The sequence below is a fragment of the Sapajus apella genome, unplaced genomic scaffold (genome assembly GCF_009761245.1).
Source record: "Sapajus apella isolate SASKATOON/1434 unplaced genomic scaffold, GSC_monkey_1.0 scaffold152, whole genome shotgun sequence".
In the NCBI taxonomy this organism is placed as follows: Eukaryota; Metazoa; Chordata; class Mammalia; order Primates; family Cebidae; genus Sapajus; species Sapajus apella.
In genome coordinates this window covers 1053189-1073898 of record NW_022437092.1, presented here as the reverse complement: position 1 = coordinate 1073898, position 20710 = coordinate 1053189, and the positions used below count along the sequence as shown (strand labels likewise).

The following is a 20710-nucleotide window of genomic DNA, read 5'->3' as shown; positions in this document are numbered from 1 at the left end:
AAGAAGGATTTAAAGTCCAAAAACGTCTTTTTCTGTATGTATTTTTAAAACATCTTCCCCCATTCTCCTCCTCTCTGAACCTAACCACCAGTGGGCAGCAGCACCCGGGGCAGCTGGCTGTAGCCCGGGTGCCCTGCTCTCCTCTCCCCGCTGCCTTCCTGTCACGGGGGCTGGGAATGTGAATTCCTCTCCTGATTCTCCTTCTGGGGGCTGTTTGACAGTGCACGGCATGGGCCATCGGGTGCCAGGCTTTTCTGTGTGTGAAGCTAGTTGAGTATTTTTTGAAACTTGGTTCAGAGAGTTCCCATGGCTGAGAAAGCCTAGCGAGAGGAAAACCTTTGCATTGCTTTCCGGCTCATTAAGACAGGATGCAGGGGCCAGGCACGGTGGCTCATGCCTATAATCCCAGCACTTTGGGAGGCCGAGGTGGGAGATCGTTTGAGGCTGAAAGTTCAAGACCAGTCTGGGCAACATAGTGAGACCCTGTCTCTACCAAAAAAAAAAAAAAAAACTTAAATGTATCTGAGCATAGTGGCATGCACCTGTAGTCCCAGTTGCTTGGGAGGCAGAGGTGAGAGGATTGCTTGGGCCCAGGAGTTCAAGGTCACAGTGAGCTATGATTGTGCCACTGCACTCCAGCCTAGGCAACCAAGGGAGACTCTGTCTCTGAAAACAAAGGAAAAAAAACAAAAACAGGCTGCATTAAAAGTCTTCATTGTAAAAAGAGAAGGGACATTTCTATCTTTTATCTTCTGGCTGTGTGTTAAACCTCAGACTGAGTTAGACGTCAAGCTTATACACAGAGGGGATAGCAGTACACTTAACCAATAGCAGGTACCCATTCCCCTTGGGGAGCCTTGGTTCTGATTGGTCGATACTCAGGCCGAACCCGTTTCAGATGTTGCCCCTGGTCAGCAACAGGGTCAGAAGTGAGTCCCCAAGGCCTAGTTCATGTTTTGTGAACAGAGATTCCATGTGCCTTTTAGGATGAACAAGAGGAAGAAGAAGCAGCCAGCCAGAAACTTGCTCTACAGAAAGCCAAAGAGGTGGCGGAAGTGAGTCCTCTGTCGGCAGCCAACATGTCCATCGCTGTGTAAGTGCCCCGAATCCCTGGGTGCCTCCATGCTGCTCAGCCTCCACACTCTCCCAGGCACAGATTTGGGAAGGAGTCAGCGTGGTCCTTGACAGAACTGAGCTTTAGGAAGGGACACTTCTTGTCCTTCCACCTGCTTTCACTCAATAAATATTTAGTTAGCAGCTATTATGTACCCAGCACTGTTCTCATTTCTGGGGATACAGTATTAACAAAGAGAAAACAAAAATCCCACCTGTGTGTAGCAGTTCTAGCAAGGGAGAAAGTCAATAAATGAGATAAAGTATGTATTGTGATAGAAGGTGATGGGGCCAGGTGCCGTGGCTCACGCCTGTAATCCCAGCACTTTGGGAGGCCAAGGGGGCCAGATCACGACGTAAAGAGATCAAGACCATCCTCGCCAACATGGTGAAACCCCATCTCTACTAAAAATACAAAAAATTAGCTGGGCGTGGTGGTGCATGCCTGTAGTCCCAGCTGCTGGGGAGGCTGAGGCAGAAGAATTGCTTGAACCCAGAAAATGGAAGTCACAGTCGGCATTCCGCCACTGCGCTCCAGCCTGGCGATAGAGTGAGACTGCGTCTCAAAAGAAAAAAAAAAAAATTAAAAAAGAAGGTGATGGAACTACAGAGAAAGTAGGGAGGGAAATAGAAAATGACAGAAGTGAAGAGAGCTGTCATTTTAAACAAAGTTGTCAGGGAAGGCATCACCTAGAATAGGCGTCCCCAACTCCTGGCCTGTGGGCTGGTACCAGTCCGAGGCCTGTTGGGAGCCAGGCGGCACAGCAGGAGGTGAACAGTGGGCACAGGCTCATTACCGCCCGAGCGCCACCTGCTGTCAGATCAGGGGCAGCATTCGATTCTCACAGGAGCACGAGCCCTATTGTGAACTGTGCATGTGGGGGAGGATCATCTGAGGCTGGAAGAAGAGCCTAGGTTGCCTGCTCCTTATGAGAATCTAATGCCCGATGATCTCAGGTGAAACAGTTTTATCCCAAAACCACCCCTTACACCTGGGTCTGTAGAAAAACTGTCTTCCACAAAGCTGGCCCCCCGTGCCAAAAAGGCTGGGGGCTGCTCACCTAGAATGTTACATGGCCTGAAGGAGGGAGGGAGGAGCCATGGGGGGCCTGGGGAAGAGCATCCCAGGCAGAGGGAACGGCATAGGCAAAGGCTGTGAGGCAGGAACGTGCCTGATGTGAAGGAGGCCTGTGTGACTGGAATGGTAAGTGTGGGAAGGTGAAGGCAACGAGGTGACAGGCAGATGACACAGGGCCTGGACCTTGTGGGTCATGGGGAGGACTTGGCTTTTGCCCCTAGGTAGGTGGGAGCCGTGGAGGGTTCCTGAGCAGAGGAGGCTGGGACCTGACTCAGATGCTCACAGGCTCCTTCTAGCATCCAGTGGGGAGTAGAGGGTGGCGAGCAGGAGTGGGAGTCAGGCTGAGATGCGGGGTAGCCCAGGTCATCCATCCGAGCTACAGTGCCTGGCAAGGCTCTAAGGCCTGTGACCTCCCCGCTGCAGGAAAGAGCAACAGAAGAATCAAAAGCCAGCCAAGTCCGTGTGGGAGCAGCGGACTAGTGAGATGCGAAAGCAGAACCTGCTGGCCAGCCGGGAGGCCCTGTACAACGAAATGGACCCGGACGAGCGCTGGAAGGCCGCCTACACCCGGCACCTGCGGCCGGACATGAAGACGCACTTGGACCGGCCGCTGGTGGTGGACCCGCAGGAGAACCGCAACAACAACACCAACAAGAGCCGGGCGGCCGAGCCCACGGTGGACCAGCGCCTCGGCCAGCAGCGCGCCGAGGACTTCCTCAGGAAACAGGCCCGCTACCACGACCGGGCCCGGGACCCCAGCGGCTCGGCGGGCCTGGACGCACGGAGGCCCTGGGCGGGCAGCCAGGAGGCCGAGCCGAGCCGGGAGGGACCCTACGGCCGCGAGTCGGACCACCACGCCCGGGAGGGCGGCCCGGAGCAGCCCGGGTTCTGGGAGGGCGAGGCCGAGCGGGGCAAGGCCGGGGACCCGCACCGGAGGCACGTGCACCGGCAGGGGGGCAGCAGGGAGAGCCGCAGCGGGTCCCCGCGCACGGGCGCGGACGGGGAGCCCCGACGGCACCGCGCGCACCGCAGGCCCGGGGAGGACGGCCCCGAGGACAGGGCGGAGCGGAGGGCGCGGCACCGCGAGGGCAGCCGGCCGGCCCGGGGCGGCGAGGGCGAGGGCGAGGGCCCCGACGGCGGCGAGCGCAGGAGGCGGCACCGGCACGGCGCCCCGGCCACCTACGAGGGGGACGCGCGGAGGGAGGACAAGGAGCGGAGGCATCGGAGGAGGAAGTAAGTGGAGGCGACCTCGAATCCGGAGAATGACAGTAGCGATCGTAATGACAACAGCAGCCAAAGTGGCGAGCGCTGTGTGTCTGCTTAACAAAAATATACGATAAAATGCCGTATTTGGTGCGGGCGCGGTGGCTCACGTCTGTAATCCCAGCACTTTGGGAGGCCGAGGCGGGTGGATCACGAGGTCGGGAGGACAAGAGCTGCCTGGCCTACGTGGGGGAACTCCATCTCTACAAATAATACAAAAATTGGCCGGCCGTGGTGGCGGGCGCCTGTAATTCCAGTTACTCGGGAGGCTGAGGCAGGAGAATCGCTTGACCCCAGGGAGGTGGAGGTTGCAATGAGTGGAGACCGTGCCATTGCACTCCAACCTGGGTGACAAGAGGGAGACTCCATTTAAAAAAAAAAAAAAAAAAAAAAAAGACTGTATTTGGCCATGCACAGTGGCTCATGCCTGTAATCCCAGCACTTTGGGAGGCCAAAGTGGACAGATCACTTGAGGTCAGGACCTCAACATGGTGGTCTCGAACAGCTAGCCAACATGGTGAAACCCTGTCTCTACTAAAAATACAAAAATTAGTGGTCGGCCTGTAATCCCAGGTACTCAGAAGGCTGAGGCAGGAGATTTGCTTGAAACTGGGAGGTGGAGGTCGCAGTGAGCTGAGATCGTGCCACCACACTCCAGCCTGGGTGGCAGAGCGAGACTCGGTCTCAAAACAAACAAACAAAAAAAACACCAGGTGGCTCTATTTTTGTTTGTTTGTTTTTATTTTTGTTTTGTTTTGTTTTGTGTTTGACTCAGGGTCTCGCCTTGTTACCCAGGCTGGAGTGCAGTGGCACAGTCTTAGCTGATGGCAGCTTCCACCTCCTGGGCTCAAGCCATCCTACCACCTCAGTCTCCCAAGCAGCTGGGACCATAAGCATGTGCCACCATGCCTGGCTGATTTTTGTAGACAGTGTCTGGTAGAGACAGGGTTTCACTGTGTTGCCCAGGCCGGCCTCAGACTCCTGAGCTCGCACTCAAGCATTCTGCCTACCTTAGCCTCATAAAGTGCTGGCACTACACGTGGGAGCCACTGCACCGAGCCTCATTTTTTTAATCTTTAGTAGAAATGAGGTCTTGCTATGTTGCTCAGGCTGGCCTCCAACTCCTGGCCTCAAGTAGTCCTCTCACCCTAGCCTCCCAAAGTGTTTGGCTCACAGGCATGAGCCACTGCACCCAGCCAGAAGCAACTCATTGAATCTTCTCAGCGACCCTCTGAGATAGAGCCCCTTCTCACAGACCCATTTCACAGATGGGAAAACTGAGAGATTGAGTGAGTTCCTCAAGGTCGTGCATCTAACCCGTGTCCTTGAACCCAAGCTGCCTGGCACCAGAGGCCTTGAACATTTCAGGGAAACTAAGAGAAACCCCACTGTCCTCCAGAATTATATAGGTCTTCCATGTCCTTACTGTGTGACTTTTGGAAAGGGACTTCGTATCTCTGGGCCTCACAAGATGGAAATAGTGGGATCTAATTGGGTCATTGCCAGGATTGAATGAGGCAATGTATGTAAAGGGTTTGGAAGAGCAGCTGACACATAATAAGTGCTCCGTAAATTCAGACCATTTTTGGCCATTTTCAGCCAACCGTCTTTACCTAATGTTATTCCTCAGAAGTTTGGAAAGCCACTCTGTTAGGAGGATCACTTGACACCAGGAGTTTGAGACCAGTCTGGGCAACAGAGGCAGACCCCATCTCTATAAAATATAAAAAATTAGATAGTTGTGGTAGCATGCCTGTAGTCGCAGCTATTTGGGAGGCTGAGGGAAGAAGGTCACTGGAGCTCAGGATTTTTTTTTTTTTTTTTTTTTTTTTGAGACGATATCTTGCACTGTCTCCCAGGCTGGAGTGCAATGGTGCAATCTTGGCTCACTGCAACCTCCGCCTCCTGGATTCCAGCAATTCTTCTCTCTCAGCCTCTCAAGTAGTTGGGATTATAGGAGCCCACAGCAACACCCAGCTAATTTTCTATTTTTAGTAGGGACGGGGTTTCCTCCATGTTGGTCAGGCTGGTATCGAACTCCTGACCTCAGGTGATCTGCCTGCCTTGGCCGCCCAAAGTGCTGGGATTACGGGCATGAGCCACCGAGCCTGGCAGAGCCCAAGATTTCTAGGCTGTGATGAGCTATGATCACACCACTGTACTCCAGCCTGGGTGACAGAGCAAGACCTTGTCTTGGAAAAAAAAGAAAGAAAACGAAAAGCCACTCTGGGCACTAAGAATTAAAAGGAAAGGCCAGGCACTTTGGCTCACGCCTGTAATCCCAGCACTTTGGGAGACTGAGGCAGATGGATCACGGGGTGAAGAGATCGAGACCATCCTGGCCAACATGGTGAAACCCCATCTCCACTAAAAATGCAAAAATTAGCTGGATGTGGTGGCGCGTACTTGTAGTCCCAGCTACTCGGGAAGCTGAGGCAGGAGAATCGCTTGAACCCAGGAGGCAGAGGTTGCTGTGAGCTGAGATTGCACCACTGCACTCCAGCCTGGAAAGAGAGTGAGACTCTGTCTCAAAAATAATAATAATAATTAAAGGGAGAGCAGAGTTTCAAAGCTCTGGATGCAGCAGGACGTGGTGGCTCACGCCTATAATCCCAGCACTTTGGGAGGCCAAGGTGGGAGGATCACTTGAGCCCAGGAGTTCAAGACCAGCCTGTGCAACATAGTGAGACCTCATCTGTTAAAAATAAATAAAAATGTGAAAAAGCTTTTGAGGCATCTTCCAGGCCAGCCCCTTACCCACTCAGAACCAGCATCCTCTTTTTCATAGTGATATCTTGTCATACTCTCTAGAAGATGCCATAGTGATTATGCACATCGGGATTCAACAACTTACCCATTAAAATAGACATTGTAGATACTGTCCTGTTACAAGCTAACCTGTTCTTGGTCCTCGTTTGTTTTACCATCGGGGCATAATGTTGATTTGTTTTCATGATGGTTTAAGTGGCCCTGTTGTATGACGTATGAACCAGGCCAGCACTTCTCAAAATTGAATGTGTATGTGAATCCCCAGGGATCTTGTTAAAACACATATCGTAAGTCGGCAGGGCCAAGGACTCAGTGGAGCCTGAGATTCTGCATTTGTAATGAGCCCCCAGGCGAGACTGAGACTGCTGGTCCAGGGACCATATCTTGAGTAATGAGACTCTAGGGGACATGGCGAAGTCATTCTGATATGTACACCCATACACAAAATCACCGTGAATTGACGGGCACAAATGATGGCCGACTCTGGGTTGTGTGGACAATTCAAACCACAGGAGGGAAGTCATCAGCAGTGTCAAGATATTCCACAATGGTGAACACCTCTTGGTCAAGTTCCATGTATGAAAGAGTCTAGTCTTTCTTCCATGTATTTAATAGTTGCATTTCAGGAAAATGCAATGTATACTAAAAACATGCAAAAAATATTTTGTGTTCTTATGAAAAACAGAGTTATGTTTAAACTAAAGACACAGGATCGGGTGCAGTGGCTCCCGCCAGTAATCCCAGTGCACTGGGAGGCTGAGGAAGGAGAATCGCTTGAGGCCAGGAGTTCAAGACCAACCTGGGCAACATAAGGAGACCTCTCCTCTATCTCTACAAAATATATATATTTTTTTAATTAGCCAGGTGTAGTGGCAGGTGCCTGGAGTTCCAGCTACTTAGAAAGTTGAAGCAGGAAGATTGCTTGAGCCTAGGAGTCCAAGATTACAGTGAGCTATGATTATGCCACTGCATTCCAATCTGGGCAACAGAATAAGACCTTGTCCAAAAAAAAAAAAAGAAAAAGAAACTAAAAGCACAGGTAATTACAAGCAAGACTGTTCACTTGTTTGAGGGACATTAGAAAGTCATGAAGAGGAAAAGGTAAGTCTTTCCCATATGGGACTGACCTGTACATGGTGGCGTATTTAGTATACCTGCCTCCCATTCACTAAGTGCCCGCAGTGCCCCCCAGTCATTCTGTTATTAGGTTTCCACGTAGTTCTACAACACCCTCCTGAAAACCATTGTTCTAGGTCATTCTTTCTTCTATGGGTGATTCATTCATTCAGTTAGTACTTACCAAGTGCCTACCATATTCTAAGCGCATGATGTGAGTTTAGTCAGTTAACTACAAGTGAAGCAGTCTGAGGCATTCTGAGAAATAGGACCAAGAAGCTGCTCCCAGGGTCTCAGGGCAGGTTTCCAGAGGAGCAACCTGAGAAGGGAATAGAGTGTTTCAGTCTAACAGCAGCATGTGCAAAGGCCCTGGGTGGACCAGAAGGAGGCCAGTTTGAAGGACATGAATATTGACGAGAAGGTGACAAAGAAATTAAAGGGGCATAAATGAGACTCTGGAGCTGTCAGTCACTCAGGGGAATGAGAGGTCAAAAAGGGAGTTTGGGTGGAATAAAGCGTTTACCACAGCACTCCGTATATAGTAAAGACCAATGAAGTGCCAGGTACAGGCCAGGCGTGGTGGCTCACGCCTGTAATCCCAGCACTTTGGGAGGCCAAGATTGTGCCACTGCACTCCAGCCTGGCAAGAGAGTGAGACTCTGTCTCAAATAGTAATAATAATAATTAAAGGGAAAGCAGAGTTTCAAAGCTCTGGACACAGCGGGATGTGGTGGCTCGTGCCTATAATCCCAGCACTTTGGGAGGCCAAGGTGGGAGGATCACATGAAGTCAGGCAGATCACATGAGGTCAGGGGTTCAGGACCAGCCTGGCCAACATGGCGAAACCCCATCTCTACTAAAAAATTAGCTGGGTGTGGTGGTGGGTGCCTGTAATCCCAGCTACTCAGGAGCCTGAGGCACGAGAACCACTTGAACCTGGGAGGCGGAGGTTGCAGTGAGCTGAAATCACACCACTCCACTCCAGCCTGGGTGACAGAATGAGACTCTGTCTCAAAAAAAAAAAAAAAAAAAAAAAACAAAACCAGGTACAGTGGTACGCATCTGTCATCCCAGCTACTCAGGAGGCTGAGACAGGAGGATTGCTTGAGCCCAGGAGTTCAAGACCAGCCTGGGCATTTAGAGAATAGGAGGCCAGTATACTAAGTACCCTACCATGTACAAGACAGTCTCACACGGGGAAGAATTATCCTTTCCTCTTCATGACTTTCTAATGCGCCTCACACAGGTGAAAAATCTTGCTTGTAATGATCTGTGCCTTTGTTTCTTTGTTTAGGATTTTTTTTTTCGAGACAGGGTCTTGCTCTGTTGCCTAGATTGGATTGCAGTGGCATTGGTCATTTGAGAGATGAGCAAGATGTCATCTCTAAAACAAAGAACAATGATCATTAATTACTCTTGCTATTGTTCTCCCACCTCAGCCTCCCGAGTAGCTGGGAATACAGGCGTGCACAACCATGCCTTGCTTGCAATTATTACTAATATTATTATGATCAGCCTTCTTATTATTGAAGGAGACAAAGTGGCAAGGACAGAATGTCTCTCCCTAACAATATGCCGGGAAGTTTTTGAAAGGCAACAGTAAACACTGGAGATTACAAGAACAGCAAAGCCTCGTTATGAAAAGCAAGGGCTTTGGGGCAATTAGTCAGATTCCTATCCGGTCACTGCCAGGCTGTGTGACTTTCAGAATGTCCCTGCTCCTCTCTGGGCTTCCATTTCCTCATCTGTAAAATGGGCATAAAAATAGTAGCTACCTGCTACTCTGGATATAAGATTTAACTGAGTACATGTGAAATGCTTTGAGTAGTTCCTAATAAATGTTAGCTTTTTTTTTTTTTTGTAGCGTTACGGGGTCTCACTATGTTGGCCAGGCTGGCTGGTCTCAAACTCCTAGCCTCAAGAAATTCTCCCACATCGTCTTCCCAAAGTGCTGGATTTGCAGGCATGAGATACAGTGCCTGGCCATGTTAGCTGTTATTAATATGAATATTATCAAAAACTCAATGAATGCTATTTTAGCAGTAGCAGTAAGCACTCTTATAAGTGTCCGCTAATACTAATACTCTCATCAATAAACGTAAAAAACGATAAGGACCCCGCTTGCCCAAATCCCACAGATGATTCCTGCTCCCTCTCTTCTTCAGAGGAAGAAAATATCTCCCCACTTTCACCCTCAAAGCCCCAGCTGGCCAGACCCCTATTCTGAACAGAAGAGCACTGCTAATTCCATTTTGTTCTCGTAGTTGTCTTTTGAGACAGTCTCGCTGTGTCGCTGGCTGGAGTGCAGTAGCGCCATCTTGGGTCACTAAAACCTCCACCTCCCAGGTTCAAGCGATTCTCCTGCCTCAGCGTCCGGAGTAGCTGTGATTACAGGCGTGCGCCACCCACGCCCAACTAATTTTTGTATTTTTAGCTGAGACAGGGTTTCACCATGGTGACCAGAAGGGTCTTGATCTCTTGACCTCATGATTCACCTGCCTCGGCCTCCCGAAGTGCTGGGATTACAGGCGTGAGCCACCGCCCCCGGCTGCTAACCCCATTAATAGACACGTCAAACACCCTGGCCGGGAGGGGCATTGTTCATTTGGCTGATAGAGAGGTTCTAAGGATCTTTGGAAATAAAACGTCATCAAGATTCATGCCCCTTAAGAGAAAGGAAAATCCAAGATCAGTCATTCATCTGTTTTAAAAAAAATGGCAAAGATAAAACTTTATTTGAGAATATAAAATAATAAAAAGACATTTTAGTTCTCTGCTGTGACAAAGCCAGCAGCCTTCAGAGGTCTGCGTTTTTCATTCTCCAGCATACTGATAATTATTTTTTTTTGAGACACGGTCTCGCTTTGTCACCCAGGCTGTAGTACAGTGGTGCAGTCACGGCTCACTGCAGCCTCAACTTCTTGGGCTCAGGCAGTTCTCCCACCTCAGCCTCCTGAGAAGCTGGGAATACAGGCGTGCACAACCATGCCTGGCTCATCTTTTGTATTTTTTGTAGAGACAGGGTTTTGCCACGTTGCCAAGGCTGCTCTCCAACTCCTAGGTTCAAGTGATCCTCCCACCTCAGCCTCCCAGGGTGCTGGGATTACAGGAGTGAGCTACCTTGCCAGGCCGATCATATTTTTTTTCCTTTTTGCTCAGTTTGTCTTTTCCTCATTCCTACCTTCATCTCTCCTTCCATGGCTCACTCCAGTGAAAAGTAGACTGATGCACCTTCTATTTCATATAATTCGATGGCTGCTGGCCCCAGATCCCCCATACCAGGCGGCCAAGCCCAGTGGCCCTGCAGGGTGGACAGAATGAGGGTGGAACTTTCCCAGACTCTCAGCAAAAATCTATGGAGGACAGAGCTTCTGCCTCTCCCTCCCAGGCCTGTCTGGGTGCAAAGGGAACTTTTGCCAAGACCGAACTGCTCCACCCTAGAATTTTTATCTCTACTGTTTGCATCCTAATGCCACCTGCATCCATCACCATGACAACCCACTCTCCCCAAAAGGCACAGGAAGAGAGATGCTGGACTTTTTTTTTTTTGAGACGGAGTGTCGCTCTGTCACCCAGACTGCAGTGCAGCAGTGCAATCTTTGCTCACTGCAACCTCCACCTCCTGGGTTCAAGCAGTTCTCCTGCCTCAGTCTCTCAAGGTAGCTAGGATTGTAGGTGCCCTCCATCACACCCGGCCAATTTTTGTATTTTTTCTAGAGACGGGGTTTCACCATCTTGGCCAGGCTGATCTTGAACTCCTGACCTCATGATACACCCGCCTCAACCTCCCAAAGTGCTGGGATTACAGGCGTGAGCCACTGCTCCTGGCAGTGCTGGACTTTTCAGTTCCACAGTTTAGCCTGCATGGGGGGCAGGGGTGCTTAATTCTTAAGCACTCTAATTCTATGCCCCCCCATGGGCCCTCGTTTGTTGTCGTTTGCTTGCATTTAGAAACAGTCTTGCTCTGTTACCAAGGCTGGAGTACAGTGGCACAATCACAGCTCACTGTGGCCTCAAACTCCTGAACTCACATTGTCTTCCCACCTCTGCCTCCCAAGTACCTGGAACTGCAGACTCATGCAACCATGCCTAGCTTTGTTTCTTTCTCTCTCCTTTTTTTTTTTTTAGAGTTGGAGCCTCACTGTGTTGCCCAGACTGATCTCAAACTCCTGGGCTCAAGCGATTTTCCTTCATCAGCCTCCCGAAGCGCTAGGATTACAGGCGTGAGCCGCTGTACAAAGCCACCCCGTTAAAGCGTCTAAAACCAGAAAGCCCAGCTCAGCTGTTTTCCAGCTGGGTGACACTGGGGAAATGACTTTTCCTCTCTGAACTTCTGTCTCCTCCTCTGTAACACGGGGCTGATCGCTACACCCATCTCAGATGGTGGTGGTTGCAGGGATGAAATGAGTTAATACGTGAAGTCCTTAAGACAGTGGGGTGGGGACACGAGGAGGTGAGCAATAAACAGGGGTTGCTGTTATTATCACCCCCGAATAATCTGATCTCAGGGACTGAGTGTGCCCCAGGCAAGGTGTCCGCCACCCTCCGCAGAAGGATGCCAAAGTGATTAGCTGGCACAAGAACACCATGCAGAGCAGGTATTATGCAACTGGCCACCTATTCGAGGCAGAGACGATGCCAGATCCGCAGGGGAAAGGGGAAAGGGACCCAGCTTCAAAGTTCTCTCCCCTTTTTGAGTTCTCCTTGGAGACACTTTGGAAATGAAACCTCCTGGAAATTGATATTAGACCTCTGCAGGCTGAGCTTGTTAAAATTTCCCAACAAACAGCCAGCAGAAACTCTGTGAGGAAGCAAGAACAAGACAAAACAAACATTTGCAGATCCTTTTCCATCCACTCTTGGCAGAGGGCATTCCTCTGAGAAAATGCCCCCACGAGTTTCTCCATGGCCTCTTGAGTTGGTGGCCAAAGGATTTAGTTTCTCTTTGAAATTGTAACTTTACTGGGCCTGCTTTTTGGTAGGGATATCTCTCTCTGTCTTATATGCGTGTCTATACAGGGACAGGTATAATCACACCTGTAATCCCAGCACTTTGGGAGGCCGAGGCAGGTGGATCACTTGAGCCCCAGGAGTCCAACACCAGCCTGAACAACATAGTGAGTCCCTGTCTCTACAAAAAGTAACAAAAATAACCAGGCATGGTGGCATGTACCCGCAATCCCAGCTACTTGAGATGGCTTGAGGCCAGGAGTTAAAGGTTGCAGTGAGCCATGATCACACCACTGCACTTCAGCCTGAGCAACAGAGCAGGACCATGTCTCTTAAAAAAAATTGTTACACACGCACACATACACACACACACACACACACACACCCCATACAGATGATGAGAAAATACTCTCAGCCAGGTTTTCATGTGATACACATCTCAAAAAGCATCATGGCCGGGCGCGGTGGCTCACACCTATAATCCATCCCAGCACTCTGGGAGGCTGAGGCAGGCAGATCATGAGGTCAGGAGTTCGAGACCAGCCTGGCCGACATGGTGAAACCCCGTCTCTACTAAAAATATGAAAATCAGCCGAGCATGGCGGTACGCGTCTAGTTCCAGCTACACGGGAGGCAGAGACGAAATTCACTTGAACCTGGGAAGCGGAGGTTGCAGTGAGCCGAGATCGTGCCACTGCACTCTAGCCTGGGTGACAGAGTGACACTCCATCTCAAAAAAAAGCAAAAAAGCATCACAAGCAGGTTAGAATTCGGAATTTCTTTGTGGATTGTCTAAGATGTTAGGGAAATGTTAATTTAGAATTTACCTCATTTAGGCCAGGCCTGTAATCCCAGCACTTTGGGAGGCCAAGGCCAGCAGATCCCTTGAGGTCAGGATTTTAGCCTGGCCAACGTGGCGAAATCCCGTCTCTACTTAAAATATAAAAAAAGAAATTAGCTGGTGTGGTGGCACATGCCTGTAGTTCCAGCTACTCTGGAGGCTGAGGAAGGAGAATCACTTGAACCTGGGAGGCAGAGGTTGCAGTGAGCCGAGATCACCAAGATAGTGTATTATACTTCAGCCTGGGTGACAGTGAGACTCAAGATACATAAGATAAACATATTTTTATTTATAAATAGATAAATATATTTTTATTTATAAATAAATAAATATTTATAAATATACACATTTATAAATAAAAATACATAAATATACACATTTATAAATAAATATTTAATAAATATTTGTTTATTAAACTCATGCCTATAATCCCAGCATTTTAGGAGGCTAAGGCATGAGAATCACTTGAACCCGGGAGGTGGGGGTTGCAGTGAGCCGAGATCCTGCCATTGCACTCCAACCTGGGCAACAGAGTGAGATTGTCTCAGAAAAAAAAAAAAATAAAAAACTATTAAATAGTTTTAAATTTTATATATATATGTTACAAAACAAGTGATATTTGTATGTTTCCAAAATATAACAGCGGGACAGGCGTAGCGTAGATGTTCCCATTGCCAAAGGCAGAAATGACAGGGGGTAAAGAGGTCACCAGTCCTCAGCAAGTGCTAAATCCAGCATGACAAATCCCATTAGGTTTCAAGGCCTGAGAAGAATCCTCAGTGACTCTCAGCTCATTAACATACTTAGTTCTCAGAGCCAGACTCAATGAGGTCACCACCCCCATGTTACGGGTCAGGAACTGGGGCTAAGTAACTCACTGGAGATTATGTGGCAAAGAAGCTCTAAGATCATCGCTTCAGTCTCCAAGATATGCACAAGATTCTACTCCTGCTATCCCAAGTTTTTAAATGAGGGAACGTAGGCTCAGAGAGGTTAAGCAAACCACACAGGGCCGCCCGGCTAGTGACGTTGCCGAAGCTTCGCCAGGGGTAGGGACTCATGCCTGTCATCCCAGCGTTTTGGGAGGCTGAGGCAAGAGGATCACTTAAGCCCAGGAGCTTGACACCAGCCTGGGATATAGTGAGACCTCATCTCTACAAAAAGAAAAATTAGGCCGGGCAAGGTGGCTCATGCCTGTAATCCCAGCACTTTGGGAGGCCGAGGCAGGTGGATCATCTGAGGTCGGGAGTTCAAGACCAGCCTGACCAACATAGAGAAACTCCGTCTGTACTGAAAATACAAAAATAGCCAGGCATGGTGGCGCCTGCCTGTAGTCCCAGCTACTCGGGAGGCTGAGGCAGGAGAATCGCTTGAAGCCGGGAGGCGGAGGTTGCAGTGAGCCAAGATTGTGCCATTGCACTCCAGCCTGGGCAACAAGAGTAAAACTGCATCTCAAAAAAGTAAAAAGAAAAAGAAAAATTAAAAAGCTAGCCATGCATGGTGGTGGGAGGATTGCCTGAGCCTGGGAGATGGAGATTGCAGTGAGCTGAGATCACACCACAACCTGGGTGACAGAGTGAGACCCTATCTCAAAAAAAAAAAAAACATTGCCGAGATTCGAACCCAGGTCAGCCTGTCTTTTCAAACGTCACTCTATGACCCACTCATGAAACTGAGAAGGGCAGAAAGGTGCTTGGACCTGCCCGTTTCCCCTGTGTGGTCTCAGAGAAACAGTGGAGCTGCCCCGGCTGCTCCTTCCGGGAAGTATTCATAGAAGCATCCCACTTACCTACTTTGGTCTGAAAATAAATTAGCTTGTCTCTTCTGCATACTAAAAACACCACGGGTTTTTGCAAGTTAAAATGCAAAAATAAAATGAGGAACATGATGCTGGTAGTTGAGCCAGTGGAAAGCCCTCTAGGGAAAGCCAGCCTATCTGTCTGTCTGTCTGTGTCTATACCTATCTGTCTACCTATCTATGTATGTATGTATGTATGTATCTGTCTATCTGTCTGTCCGTCTATGTATATATGTATGTATCTATGTCTGTCTATGTATGTATGTATGTATCTGTCTGTCTGTCTATATATGTATGTATCTGTCTGTGTATGTATGTATCTGTCTATGTATGTATGTATGTATCTGTCTGGCTATATATGTATGTATCTGTCTGTGTATGTATCTGTCTATGTATGTATGTATGTATCTGTCTATGTATGTATGTATGTATCTATGTATGTATGTATGTATCTGTATATGTATCTGTCTGTCTATGCATGTATGTATCTATATATGTATGTATCTGTATGTATCTGTCTATGTATGTATGTATGTATCTGTCTATATATGTATCTGTCTATATATGTATGTATCTGTCTGTGTATGTATGTATCTATCTGTCTGTCTGTCTATGTATGTATGTATGTATCTGTCTGTCTGTCTATCTATCTGTTATTTTCAGGTAGACTGTGTGAAGCCAGGGCTGTGTTTTCCAGGGGTCAGTAGTCCAGAAGGCATCAGATGGGCTGCAGAGTGAGTCTCCGTCCATGTGCAGATGGCAGGCGGCAGGGTCCAGGTGTCCATGGCTTGGAGAGGCAGGGGTTGATGGGAGGTCTGAGGCTGTGGGATCTCTCCTGGGGCCTCAGTATCCTCATCTGGATAATGGGGGCATTCCGGCCAGGCATGGTGGCTAATGCCTATAATTCTGGCACTTTGGGAGGCTGAGGTAAGTGAGTCACTTGAGGCCAGGAGTTCAAGATCAGCCCAGGCAACATGGCAAAACCCCGCCTCTATTGAAAATAGAAAAACTAGCCGGACGTGGTGGTCCACACCTGTAATCCCAGCCATTCGGGAGGCTGAGGCGTGAGAATCACTCGAACACGGGAGGCAGAGGTTACATTGAGCTGAGATCCTGCCACTGCACTCCAACCTGCGAACAGAGTGAGACTGTCTCAGAGAAAAAAGAAAAGAAAATGGAGGTATTTGCTTATCATTTGACAATAAGTTGCCCAGCATCGACTGTGTGAGAGGCCCTGCACTAGGCAGTGAAAACTCAGCTACGAATAAGAAAGTTAAAAACAGGCTGGGTGTGTGGCTTAATGCTTTTAACCACAGGTGTGGGGCAGGTGCCTGTAATCCCAGCTACTCGGGAGGCTGAGGCAGGAGGATGGCTTGAACCCAGGAGGCAGAGGTTGCAGTGAGCCAAGATTGCACCACTGCACAACAGAGCGAGGCTCCATCTCAGAAAAAAAGAAAGAAAAAGAAATAAGATGCTGGGGATTTGTGGAAAACTGTCCACAGACAAGTGAAGGTCTTGATCTCTTAGCAAGAATTGAACAGGCCCCTCTCAATTCCGGGTGCTCGAGGGATCTGGGACACAACTTCTCCATGACCAAATTGTACCCTTTTCTTTTTTTTTTTTTTTGTGTGACAGAGTCTCACTGTGTCACCCAGGCTGGAGTGCAGTGAGACGATCATGGCTCACTGTGGCCTCAACTTCCTGGGCTCAGGCAGTCCTCCTGCCTCAGCCTCCCAAGTAGCTTGGACTACAGGCACACACCACCACGCCTGTAAATTTATGCATTTTTTTTTTTTTGTAGAAACGAGGTCTCCCGATGTTGCCCAGGCAGGTCTTGAACTCCTGGCCTTAAGCGGCCCTCCTGCCTCGGCTTCTCAAAGTGCTGGGATTACAGGCTCTAGCCACTGCGCCCAGCCCAAGTGGTACTCCTGAAAGATGGAATCTCAGCTAGGATCCCGAACTGTTGCCCTTTCTCCTAACTCAGGTGTTGGTTCTTTTTCATTCACTTGCCTTCCTCAGAGAGAACCAGGGTTCTGGGGTCCCTGTGTGTGGCCCCAACCTGTCAACCACACGGCCGATCCAGCAGGACCTGGGCCGCCAAGACCCACCCCTGGCAGAGGACATTGACAACATGAAGAACAACAAGCTGGCCACGGCGGAGTCGGCCGGCCCCCACGACAGCCTCGGCCACTCCGGCCTGCCCCAGAGCCCAGCCAAGATGGGAAACAGCACTGACCCCGGCCCCATGCCGGCCGGCCCTGCCATGGCCACCAACCCCCAGAACGCCACCAGTCGCCGGACGCCCAACAACCCGGGGAACCCATCCAATCCCGGCCCCCCCAAAACCCCCGAGAACAGCCTTATCGTCACCAACCCCAGCGGCACCCAAACCAATTCAGCTAAGACTGCCAGGAAACCCGACCACACCACCGTGGATATCCCTCCGGCCTGCCCACCCCCCCTCAACCACACCGTTGTGCAAGGTGAGACCCTCCGCCCTCACACGTCGCCGGGCAAGGGACCCGGTGCCCCTGCAGCCAGAGGCTCTGCTGAGTGACCCTGGACTGTGACCCCATCTCTCCCTTCTCGTTTCCTCCCCTGGAAAATGGGCGTAGGTGTAGTTTCCTACCCCAGAGGGCTGTGGAGGGTTCGGTGAGGTCTCCTGTGCGCTGTGCCGGGCATGGAGACGTGTTGGATTGGGTTAGCGATATCTCCTATGTCCTCCCTTCCCTTCGGGGAGCCAGGAGGCCGCCCCATTTGAGAAACAATGGGGTTCTTTGATGGAAGCTTTAGGGGGGTCAGATGATTGATTCTGTCGGCCCAGCACTGTCCAAAAGAAACGTAACAGAGGCCACATGCATACATCCGTTTAAACTTTCCTGTCACCAAATTGAAAAAGGGCCAGGTGTGCTGGCTCACGCCTGTCATCCCAGCACTTCGGGAGGCCAAGGTAGGAGGATTGCTTAAGCCCAGCCTGGACAACATAGAGAGATCCCACCTCTACAAAAAAATTTTAAAAATTGGTCGGGCGTAGTGGTGTGCGCCTGTAGTCCTGTCTACTAGAAGGCAGAGGTGGGAAGATCACTTGAGCTCAGGAGTTCGAGGCAGCAGTGGGCTAGGATTGTGCTGGCGCTCTAGCCCGGGCAACAGAGGGAGATCCTGTCCAAAAAAAACAAAAGAGGGAAGGAGGGAGGGAAAGAAGGAAGGAAGGAAGGAAGGAAAAAACATAAAAGAAACAGGTAAAATGAACTTTAATGGTTCATTACATTTAGCCCAAAATGTTATTTATCCAAAATGTTATTTCAGCCTATAATGAATATTTTTTAAATTATTAACAAGATATTTTACATTCTCTTATACTCAGTCTTCAACATCTGGTGTGTTTTTTATTTGTTTGGTTTTTGGTTTTTGGGTTTTTTTAGAGACACAGTCTGGCTCTGTCGCCCAGGCTGGAGTGCAGTGGTGTGATCTTGGCTCACTGCAACCTCTGCCTCCCAGGTTCAAGCAACTCTCAGGCCTTAGCCTCCCAAGCAGCTGGGATTGCAGGTGCACGTCACCAGGCCTGGTTCATTTTTTGTATTTTCAGTAGAGACCGAGTTTCACCGTGATGCCTAGGCTGGTCTCAAACTTCTGGCCCCAGTGATCTACCCGCTCCAACCTCCCCAAGTGCTGAGATTACAGGTGTGAGCCCCTCACCCGGCCTCTGCTGTGTGCTTTTTGCATTTTCAACACATCCTAAATTGGACTCGCCACATTTCAAGGGCGCGGTAGCCACCTGGAGGCAGTAACGACCCTGTGAACGGCACAGACCTACACTCCCGAGGCACTGGCAGTTCGTGGTCCTGTAAGATCAGGATCAGAGAAGCACTGAGGAATTTAAAGATGAACTGCTGGCCAGGCGTGGTGGCTCACCCCTGGCATCCCAGCACTTTGGGAGACCAAGGCAGGAGGATCACTTGAGGTCAGGAGTTCAAGACCAGCCTGACCAACATGGTGAAACCCCATCTCTACTAAAAAAAATACAAAAATTAGCCAGGCATGGTGGTGCCTGCCTGCAATCCCAGGGACACAGGAAGCTGATGATGCAGGAGAATCGCTCCGGGAGACGGAGGTTGCAGTGAGCTGAGATCTCGCCATTGCACTCCAGCCTAAGCAACAAAGTGAGACTCCATCTCAAAAATAAAAGAAAAGGTGAACTGCTGAGTGGTTTATGTCTTAAGTTCCTGTAGTATCAGTTCTGTGTGAGAAATTTTCATGGGTTTGCTGGATAAAGGCTTTCCATGGTCCTGAGACCTAAGTTCCTAAGATCTCGTCACTGTGCCCATTTTATAGATGTAGGAACTGAGGCTCAGAGAGGCTCAGCTTGCCCGTGGGCACATAAGCAGGCTGGGCTGCAGAATGGAAGCTCCAGATGCTGGTGGCTCCTCCCCGCCAAATCAAGAGAGAGGTGCTAATGGGGGCAAGCCCTGCGGTTTATGGGAGGTGTCAGTATTTCCATCTGTTCAGTGGGTCTCTTGGCACTCTCCCTACCTGCCTCCAAGTGAGAATGTGAAGGTCCAAGAAGGATGGGGCAGGTCTGTGTTAAGATCCCACAAGGGCCTCATGCACTCAAGGCTATGGAGTGGTAGAGAGCAGGCTCTCAGGGGCCAGGCCGCCTGGGTTCCAAATGCCAGCTCTGCCACTTCCCGCTGTGTGACCTTAGACAAGTCACTTTACTTCTCTGTGCCTCCATTTCCTCATCTGTGAATGGGGGATCCGAATATATCAACCTCAGGGCCATGCAAGGGTTTAGTGATGTCATGAGATGCCTGGTATACAGCAGGCACTTTATAAATGTCAGCTACTTCTTGCCTGCCCTGGGAGTACATGGAGTTCCCAGAGACTTGTGGGAAATTGTGGAGGGCGCCCTGTGTCGGTTCTTGTCCCAACAGTGAACAAAAACGCCAACCCAGACCCACCGTCAAAAAAAGAGGAAGAGAAGAAGGAGGAGGAGGACGACGACCGTGGGGAAGACGGCCCTAAGCCGATGCCTCCCTATAGCTCCATGTTCATCCTGTCCACAACCAACCCGTGAGTATGGCCCCCAGCAAGGGCAGCGGGGCCTGGGGCTCCCACCAGGGTGGTGGAAGTCAGGCCAGAGAGAGGGCAGTGAGTGAGCGTTGACCACCATGAGTCCAAGGGGACCTCTGAACAAGTTGGAAACGGATGCTCCTTCCTTAAGTCACGTACAATGATTTGTCACAATATATTGACTTTGTTGGAAGAGACCCACTTCCTGCCATCCACTAGAAAATCATTGTCATAAATTCCCAAATTTATGTTGTATGTGATGTAAGAGGCACCCTCCCCGAGCCGGGCGCAGTGGCTCACACCTGCAATCCCAGCACTTTGGGAGGCCGAGGCGGGCGGATCATGAGGTTGGGAGTTTGAGTAAAACCTCATCTCTACTAAAAATACAAAAATTAGCTGGGTGTCGTAGCATATAGCTGTAATCCCAGCTACTTGGGATGCTGAGGCAGGAGAATTGCTTGAACCTGGGAGGCAGAGGTTGCAGTGAGCTGAGATCACACCACTGCACTCCAGCCTGGCAACAGAGCAAGACTCCATCTCAAAAAAATAAAAATAAAAGAGACACCCCTCCCACTTAGAAATGGCTGAATTAGGCTGGGTGCAGTGACTCACGCCTGTAATCCAAGCACTTTGGAGGCTAAGGCAGGTGGATCACCTAAAGTCGGGAGTTCAAGACCAGCCTGACCAACATGGTGAAACCCCGTCTTTAAAA

The 20710-nt window shown here is 49.8% G+C and overlaps 1 protein-coding gene across 1 annotated transcript in view; it reads left to right on the top strand.

Moving 5' to 3' along the window:
- Window positions 1–20710, top strand: part of CACNA1A (calcium voltage-gated channel subunit alpha1 A) — a 421027-nt gene that overhangs the window by 319370 nt on the left and 80947 nt on the right. The window contains exons 20-24 of the mRNA XM_032265882.1: window positions 987–1093; window positions 2615–3424; window positions 16948–17411; window positions 19860–19998; window positions 20086–20122. Of these exons, the coding sequence (XP_032121773.1) occupies window positions 987–1093; window positions 2615–3424; window positions 16948–17411; window positions 19860–19998; window positions 20086–20122 (1557 nt within the window). The remainder of the gene's footprint in view (window positions 1–986; window positions 1094–2614; window positions 3425–16947; window positions 17412–19859; window positions 19999–20085; window positions 20123–20710) is intronic.